Consider the following 9,134-nt stretch of genomic DNA (forward strand, 5'->3'; position numbering starts at 1 on the left):
ATCCTAAAAAGATTTAAATACTTTCTGCGGCCTAGTAACGGGCCACTGCTCAAGTATCACTACCGTGAATCGCATACCAGTCTCATTTTCTAGGTAGTTTCCTATATAAATGGTACTGTTATGCGATTCACGGCAGATCATTTAAAGTAGTTAGGCAAACTGGAAGATGACTCTTGTCGCTTTTGTAACCTGGATAGCAAAAATTGCGGGACATCTGCTTTGTAACAGCGTTGCACTTTATCATAGAAGGAGTAAATTCTTTGGCGAGGGTTTAATACAACTCAACAAACAAATTTTCCCAATAAGGCAATAAACTTTCTTCGTTTTATAATACCTTATTGTGACAATGCCGTTAGTCAACAAACGGTAATCGCTTATGCTAGTAGTGATATACGACATCGTGACGTGGTTATACAGTAAATAGGGGTTTGTTACAATAGATCAAATAACTGGTCGCTGCGGAGAATGTACCCAAAAAAATTTCGTGACCATGTCCAAATTCATGACTTGTTAATGTTCAATATCAAGTTAAATTGCATGCCCGATTTCAAGCCCAATTTTAACTTAACATTTAATACCATTTTTAAGATAAATTTAAACTCAGCTTTAAATTGAAATTTCTAGTAAACTGTGAATTACATTTTCAACTCTGTTTCTAGTCCAGTCCTATGTTTAATTTCTCTATACTTTGAAAATATTGAAAATCCGGAGTTTTTAACGAAATTAGCCGGTATTTTTGCGACAAGATTCCCCATCTTAATACGATTACGATTACATACCCGTTTTTGCTGGTTAAAACATTCTTCTAAAAGTTCGGGTGCCCCACCTTTTGTTTATGTCTGGGCACGCTGGCTGGGGTATCTATGTGAAATTTCAAATCTAATTTAATTCCAATTTTTAAAATTTGTGGTTCTAAATTGGTAATTGTTGAAACGTTGGTGATTATGAACCGAAAAAATGAAAAATATACATACATATTTAGAAGGAAAAAACATGTGTGAACGAACAATTGGACAACCAATAAATTCAAAAGTTCAGGAAAGTTAAAGAAACCCAACCTTTTAATGCGTTGCTTGCGAGTTAATATTTTTCGGAGAGTTATTGTCAATTGCAAGGAAAATTTTACCACCCAAAGTGCGATATCGCTAATAAAAGTGCTATTTTGCATTAAATCGTTTCGGTATGTTCGGCGCACTTATTGCTTGGAAGATAACGAAAAAGTGCGCCGAAGATACCAAAACGATTTAATGCAAAATAGCACTTTTATGAGCGATATCGCACTTTGGATGGTACAATTTTCCTTGCAATTGACAATAACTTTTCCGAGAAATCACTGTACTTCTGTTTTAGCGTGCACCGCAGCAGCGCGCTCGCGCCGCGACGCTTTCGCCCTTTTTGAAAGATAGCGCCGCAATCGTCGCGTCACGTCAATGTGTTGTGTGTTTGCGTATGTGTGCATTGTTTATATCTGACCCCGAAGAATTCGCATTGATAAAACGAAAAAAGTGAATAATCGCGAACGGATGCACAAAACAACTAATTGCAAATGCTAAAAATAATCGCTACATCATCATCGCCGACATCATCTCTGCAGAGAAGGCGCTATTGTTGCCGACTATTGCGCCGTGACAAACAAATTCGATAGAAAGTGTTTTACTGTTCATAGCGTTTAGTGAAGCGAAAAAAAGGAGTCCGGACGGACGGTGCCACAGTGGAATGGATGAGCTGGAAACAGCCAGCTTTGCCGAGCTACAGGATAAAAATGAAATCATCAGCAAGTACATCGAACACCTGGAGCAGCTGAAACGGTTGGCTGCGCTACGGGGCCGAATTAGCGAGTCCGAATTTAACAATTATCTAGTGCGTCACTACTTTCACAATAATAACATCATCAATTACATTTTCGACAAAAACACCAGCCGCATCCTGCTCAAGACGGTCATCGATAGAAAGAAGAAAATAATCAATTTCATCTTCGTGCTGCTGACGCTGTTCATCGCCTTTTCCTACAAGCATGAAGTGTCGACGGTGGTGCTGCGAAACATCCAGAGTTTCATCTATCCGGGCATGCGGGTGTGGCGGAAGGTAACGGTGCCAATCATCGCCAACTATCCGTCGCTGACGGAGTACTACGACGAGAGCTGTCTGCTGACGAATCCGTATTTCCAAGTAGAAAACCTCAACTGTGATCCCTGTGCGGACGTTGCCAACGTGCTGGACTTTACCAACATTGACGATGTTGCTGTTAATTATCCGTATATTTTTAAGGTCAGTTTAGTTGTTTTACCATAAAAGTCCTAACGTTTGATTGAGTTGTTTGTGTCTTTCTTCGCCCGGGGCAGACTCAAAAGGAACTAGTCGACATCCACCGGTTGCAGGCTCTATACGAGCAGCATCGTGCCATTTTCACCAAGGATGCATACAAAATCCAGTCTACCCACGAGAGCATCCGCAATCTGGATGACCTCTTTCGTCACTTTTTGAACTCGACCCAGCAGGTCGAGAGCCACAGTGTGTGGCGCTGCAATCGGATGGCACCGGCCAGGTTGCTGCGCGCGTTGTTTCCACGTCCGGCGAGGTTGCCGCCGACCGGTGTTAGCTTGGAACGGTACCTGATCGTGGATACCCCGCAGGCAGCCCCGTACCGCATTCCGGACGCGGAATGTGCTAATATGTTCGTCATTCAGGGGCACGGCAGCAGGACCTTCCTGCTGCGACCGACCCAGGAATGTCGACACCGCTGTCGGACACTGTCTGTGCGGTTGCCGGCCAGCTATGGGCGTAAGTGGAGCCACATTTGGTTGTAGAATTCAGTTGATTATGCAGTAAAATGGTTGTTAATCTACTTGCAGTTATCTACAACTGGTGGTACTGGAAGCCAATATCGCTGCCGGAACGGTACGCCAAATCACCTTCCATCAGCTATATTGGTTCGTACTGTTGAGAGAGCGGACAGATGTGACAACGGCGAAAGGAACAAAAAAAAACAATATTACCGAAACTCTAACCTGTTCAAAAGGACGAGCCGAACAACTAACTCACCGAAGCCAAACTATGGAGCAAAGCAAGATGCTGAGGGTAAGTCAAGTATGTTGTAGTATGATGATATGCCGGTATTAGGAAATAAGAGGACAGCGGAAGTCAGTCACCGAGCGCGTACCGCATTCAAAAGAAAAAAAAAACTATTCAGTTTATCTCTCGTGTCTCGTGTGTGAACATTTTGTTGTACTTTAGTACTGGGATGGAAAATTCGTGATCATAAATTTTCTTTTTAAATGCGTACCATGCAAGCACCATATTCAAACCAGTGCCTAATTCCGAACAGCTGCAAATTTTGCATAAATATTGACAAAATTCTAGCTATTTAAACAATTTAATCACTACATCTGATGATTTCATATTATTAAAATGGTTTAAATAGCTAGAGTTCTATCAATATTTAAGAAAAATTTGCAACTGTTCAGAATTAGGAGGCACTGTTTTGAATATGGTGCTTGCACGGTACGTATTAGCGAAACTTTACAAGCCAGTTCAAGTTTTCATCATTCTTTAAGGAATGCTCAAAGAGACTGACTTCTTGTGGTATTTGACACGAAAACAAAAAAAAAAAAACGCAGCTTGATAGGACGAAATGCTTCCGCTAACATAAATTTTATCGAACGATTGTAAAATAGTCAGTAAGCAAACCAAAACGATTTTTTGTTATTTGTTTTTCTTTTCCGTTTTGATTTCGTTTTTTTTGCATTCAATATGAGATTAGCATACGCGTGTGGATTCTCTATGGTAATTCCGTTGGCATTTCGTGTCTTAGTTGATAATTTATGTGTTACGTGTTAAGATCGGGGACCCATCAAATCGTTCTGATCGTTCCAAGCAGCATTTCAAACTAGTTGAATGTGTTTTATGACGTAAGCGTGCCACCAGTGACTCCACTAAAAGGGAGAAAAAAAAGAACTTTCAAAATTTTTATTTTGATACCCCCCAGAAAGTTAAAGAAAAACAGGAGGTTGGAGATTCTGCGATATACCTATTCTAGCCTCCGTCGTATTATTATTATTTATTTCGTAACTGAAGCCAAAACCTAGCTGAAAACGTATTAAGCACAAACACGTAACGAGGTAGTAGTTTTATGTAAAAGCTTCCATCATAGGGTCCCAACCAAAACATCGGAGATCAGTAATAAAGTTGTGTGGGGACATTGCCATAACGAATAGTCTTACGGTAACAGCAGAGAGCAAGGGCAACTGATGAAGAAGATATTGTGAGATTGTACCACTAAACGGCATATTACTAAATAGGACTTGTGCACACAACACAAAAAAAAGTATAGACCAAACGAATATAATTCAAAATTTTGTTTCGTGAAAACGATTTGATTTAAGTTGCAACCATGTTTCTAGTTTTAATCCAACTTTAATCCCACTAATGTCACCAATACCCAAGCGGCTATAGAAACAATAAGCATTGTTTTGTGAATAGCAAACACAAAACAGGTCTTAGATTACTCCCCTAGAGCACAACAAGATACATACATAAATATTTCAAAACGATAAACTGAACTTTCGTCGTAAAACGACTAGTCTATTAGATAAGATCTGAATATGAAGTTTAAGAATCTAGACTCCAAATTTCTCCAACTTGTTCTTGTTGTTATTGTGACCTACGCGATCAAATGCTGCCAGTGTAGATATTATCAATTTGTCTGTCAGCGTTTTGTGTCCGTTGATTTGATCGTAGTTGATTACCAATAACCTGACTTAGCCAGCGATGGTCAAGGTTGAACCAATTTCGCATCCCTACTAGATTGTTATAAAACAGTGCAGATTAAGCAGCGAGGCCTTTGATGTATGCCAGAAGAGCATTAGGTTAAGGCCACTGTGACAGTCTTAATGATCATCTTTTGGGTCAGGCTCCGATTGTTCTACACAGTCTACGGCCTGCTCATATCCATTGATGGATGATTAATAAAATCAATGACCTTTTGAGATTTGGGCTCTAGGAATTAAACTTCCAAAGAATTACTTACCCTGGTGCGATGTCTCTCAGAGTTTGGTCTGCATAATAATGTTCCGCCGATAAACTCGGTCAATGGCTGTCCGTCTCCAATTTTAGACTGTCCCACACTTTCCAGGTCTTGTTCCACTTGGTCTAACCATTGAGCACGCTCGTCCCCATCGGCTACCACATTAAAGCCTTTACCAGCTCGATCGCGCTCAGTTCCTCCTGCTAACAGGTACTTGGTTTTAGACGTATTCACGACTAATCCAACCTTCACTGCTTCACATTTATGTTTTATATACTGCTCAGCAACCACCTGGATTGTCCTTCCGATAATGTCCCGTCAGTAATGATCGTTCCACGCATGTTAAAACCCACGCGTTTCATAACACCTTCTAACGCAGAGTTGAACAAGAGACAGGAAATACCATCGCCTTGTCGAAGTCCCCTGCGTGTTTCAAACGGACTTGATAATACGCTCGAAGTCCTCACACAGCGCTGTACACCATCCATCGTGGCCTTGATGAGTCTTCCGTCAGCTTCCCGGGAAAGCCGTTTTCGTCCATTCCATAATTTGTCATAGCTCTTCACGGTCGGTAGTATCCTACGCGGTCTTGAAATCTATGAATATGTAGACCGTACCACAAAGATTTGGTCCGTTGTCGATCGCCCGTCTACAAAACCGACTTGATAACTTCTCACGAATCTACTTGCTAGAGGCGACAGATGGCTAAAGATGATCAGAAAGAGCACTTTAGGGGCGGCGTCGAGAATGATGATCGATCGATAGTTCTCACATTCCAACTTGTTCCTTCTTGTATATTGGACATATCACCCCAGATCTTGACTATCAGTCAGTGCAGACAAATAACCAACCAATCCGGTGTCATCTTTACCAGCTGCCTTGTTGTTATTCAAAAACTTATAAACTAGACCTTTAGGTACTACGCAATGTCTATGTTAAAGAATAATATTTTCTCATACAACTTACTTTTATTTGCACTTGCCAACATTAGTAACAACTTACTCAGCAATTTTATGAAACTTATAAGTGCTTCTATTTTGTTAAAATTTTGTAAACTTGTTCAATTTCCAAAAACAACATTAACCAATAGATGAATTATGTCCCGAAGACGTGTCGATTTCTATCTCAAATAGCAAGTAAGACCGTATAACAAAGGTTCCTTTCCCCACTAGGTGGATTAAATCAGGTTTTTTTAACAGATCGGTTGTCTCAACCGCTCTGGTTCGTTCCCGTTGAATGTTGATTTTCGCCTTTCTCAGCTCATCGGCCATCGTCCCGGGGTGATATTGCGATTCTCGTTTCGAGCGATTTTGGTTCGTTTCGACCACGTTAAACGAATGGGCGAAACAAACCAAAATCACTCGAAACGAAATTCGCAATGTCACCCCTGGTTTGGTCGGAAATTCGTTCGCTCGAGAGCGTTGTTGATATTCAACAGTCCCGCCAGGTGTTAGTTTTGAGCTAAGGCTTGGCATTTTTCAAGTCCGCATTTTCTAGCCGACGAACGTCGTAAATAAAACTTTGCAAGCAGTTTTCCGTTCTCGCTCATTACTCTAAGACCATCGCGTCCCATGATGTGTTCACGAATCGCGTTATTTGAGCTAATCTTTGCGTTGAAGCCGCCTAAATGGGTTTAGGTTTCTCACGGACACTGGATGTAAAAGCTTTCTTTCTCCTGCAAATCGGCAGCGTTTTTTGGCACGTAACACTGGCTTATCGTAAGGTTTCTCGTAAAGCAAAGCCATCGGTATAAACGTCCTTAACAACTAGGCCCTTCTTTATCGACCGACTTCGCAGCCGGTTATTAGAGTACATGACAATTACGGAGCTAGCGCAGCGATCCTACTGACTCTGTATCAGCACCGCCCAGCTGTGATTCGAACCTACGATGACCGGCTTGTTAGGCCAGCGTTGTACCCGAAACTTACAGGGCTGTTAAATTTACTGTTCGTGTTCTGACTCTAACAACTGTTGCTGTTCACGTTCGACTGTATCATATGCTGCCCTGAAATCCATCATAAAAGCACGTTGGACGTTGTATTCCCGACATAAAGCCCGCCTGGTACTGCCCCAAAAACCACCCAGTTAGCTTTGAGGTACGATGCTGGTCTAACAAGCCAGTCGTCGTATGTTCGAATCTCGGCTAGGCGGTGCTTGCTAGATAGAGACAGTAGGATCGTTACACTGACCCCGTAATTTTCCTGTACTCTAACAGCCGGCTTCGAAGTCTGTCGATAAAGAAGGGTAATGTCTAATGACGGTTTAAGCCCACGGCTTTGCTTTTGGTATGCCAGGAGTGTCAGGAGTGGGTCCTTTCCGACGACTCTATAAATCTTCGGTTGTCCGATTTTTCGGCGAATCTCAGCGAGATCGGGAGCTGGCTTATTTTTACCGTTTGTGGGCACTTTCAAGTTAACTTCCCTTCCGTTTCCTTCTGTTATATTGCACCTCTCTGCACCTCGCATTCATTTGTGACTAGGTTTTCTTCCTCATCTTTAACATATCAGGCCCTGGTGTGTATTTTTCGCAAGATGGTTCCTTTCTAATAGAACGTGTGTCATTAGCCCGGAGTAGTTGTTCTAGGTCTTCACGATCCCTGTCCTCCTTCCGGTGCTTTTTCCTCCTAAGGATCGTGGTCAACTCATTCCGCGCTCGTCGTCACTTCGCGAAATTCTCACTCATGCTAAAAATGCTTACATAGTTTTTGCAAGCTCTACTAGTTCTTACAAGTCATCTTGTGAACTCGAGGTTTCTTTACTGCAATTGTGAATACTCACTGGAAGCCAAGTCCTATCCTGCCCGTCTTTGAGGGTCACAGCACCTGACTTCAAGGAGATAGCTTCTCGGTAACTTGCGGGCTGTCTAATTGCCGAACCAACCGAGGAGAACGGTTTTGTCGCGATGTGTATCCTGTCGATAGTTTTGAGCACTGCAAAGCAAAGATGCAAAGTTGATGCACTGCTGGGCATTTATATCCCCAGTAACGATCTTGATATTCCGTGACGAACAGCCGTCGCCTTTAGCTGCGTGTAGAATGCTTTCCTTTCATCGGGTTTACCTTCATGTAGACAGTGCACGTTTATAATATGCAGTTATAGAAACGGCCTTTTATCCCCAATCCATAACGCAATCCTGACTTCGATAAACTTGAGCCTTGCCACGACAAATCCTTCGCTGCTTCTCACCTCTGCCATAGCTTCCACCGTAGCAAGCCATCTGTTTGTTTCATTTCTACCCGAAGGGACTCTGGGATGTTCCTGGCCTGGAACCAGTAGAGGACATTTTAATTGGTCATATTACCAGCAAAAATATAGAGGATACTGTATTTCAGCAGGATAATACAAAGAACCATGTGTGAGCAATAAAAAGCATAGTTTTCTGAGGGAAACATTGCTCCGTCGCTAGTCTTAATCACAATTTGATAAACGCCGAGGAATCCTGACTGGGATGATCTACGCAGCAGTCGACATTTTTAAGACATTTGCAGCTTTAGAGCCGCATTTAAAGAGTGACTCCAAAAAATGTCTAACTCAATGTTAAGTAGAACCTTTGGAGTGATCCGAAACCGTTTCGGGTTGGAACTTTCTCGACTTCATAAAACTATTCCTTGAATGAGAGCTTTTATGGACCCACTATTTTGGAAACAATGTATCCTTTAAAATTATTTGCTCTGTTCGGAAACATGGTTGCAATTAGTATGTTAAGCAAATACGTTTTGCAGGGTGTGAAATTAGGCACTATAGCTAAGTGGTGTATGCTTTTTTTACTTTTCATTGTTGGATGTTGCAAAGCATAAGAAAATAAGATAACAGAAAAGCCGACACGTAAAGAAAAAAAACGTGAAAAAAAAACAAAGTTGTATAGAAGATCAACTCTCATAGTGAAAAAGAGGTATATTAGAAACCAAAAACAAGCAAACAAAAAAAACTCATCTATTTTTTGGTAGCAATACACACAGATTACACAAAAAACTTCAAGCAAGCACAGTATAATGATGAAATTCGCCGATAGCGTTGTATTAAAAATGTATATAATCGCTCGAAGAGTGTGGAAATAAGTTTCGTGCAGTTCTAATTTCGGATGACATTCCTTCTCTTCTATAATACGAATC

At 41.5% G+C, this 9,134-nt stretch overlaps 1 protein-coding gene across 1 annotated transcript; it reads left to right on the forward strand.

The window, feature by feature from the left end:
• Nucleotides 1-1,511: 1,511 nt before the first annotated feature.
• On the forward strand, nt 1,512-9,067 carry LOC128740459 (uncharacterized). Its single transcript, XM_053836003.1, has 3 exons — nt 1,512-2,268; nt 2,343-2,781; nt 2,853-9,067. The coding sequence occupies exons 1-3, from the start codon at nt 1,717-1,719 to the stop codon at nt 2,942-2,944; spliced, it is 1,083 nt and encodes a 360-aa protein (XP_053691978.1). The 5' UTR covers nt 1,512-1,716; the 3' UTR covers nt 2,945-9,067.
• Nucleotides 9,068-9,134: the final 67 nt, after the last annotated feature.

The sequence above is a fragment of the Sabethes cyaneus genome, chromosome 1 (genome assembly GCF_943734655.1).
Source record: "Sabethes cyaneus chromosome 1, idSabCyanKW18_F2, whole genome shotgun sequence".
NCBI classification, from domain to species: Eukaryota; Metazoa; Arthropoda; class Insecta; order Diptera; family Culicidae; genus Sabethes; species Sabethes cyaneus.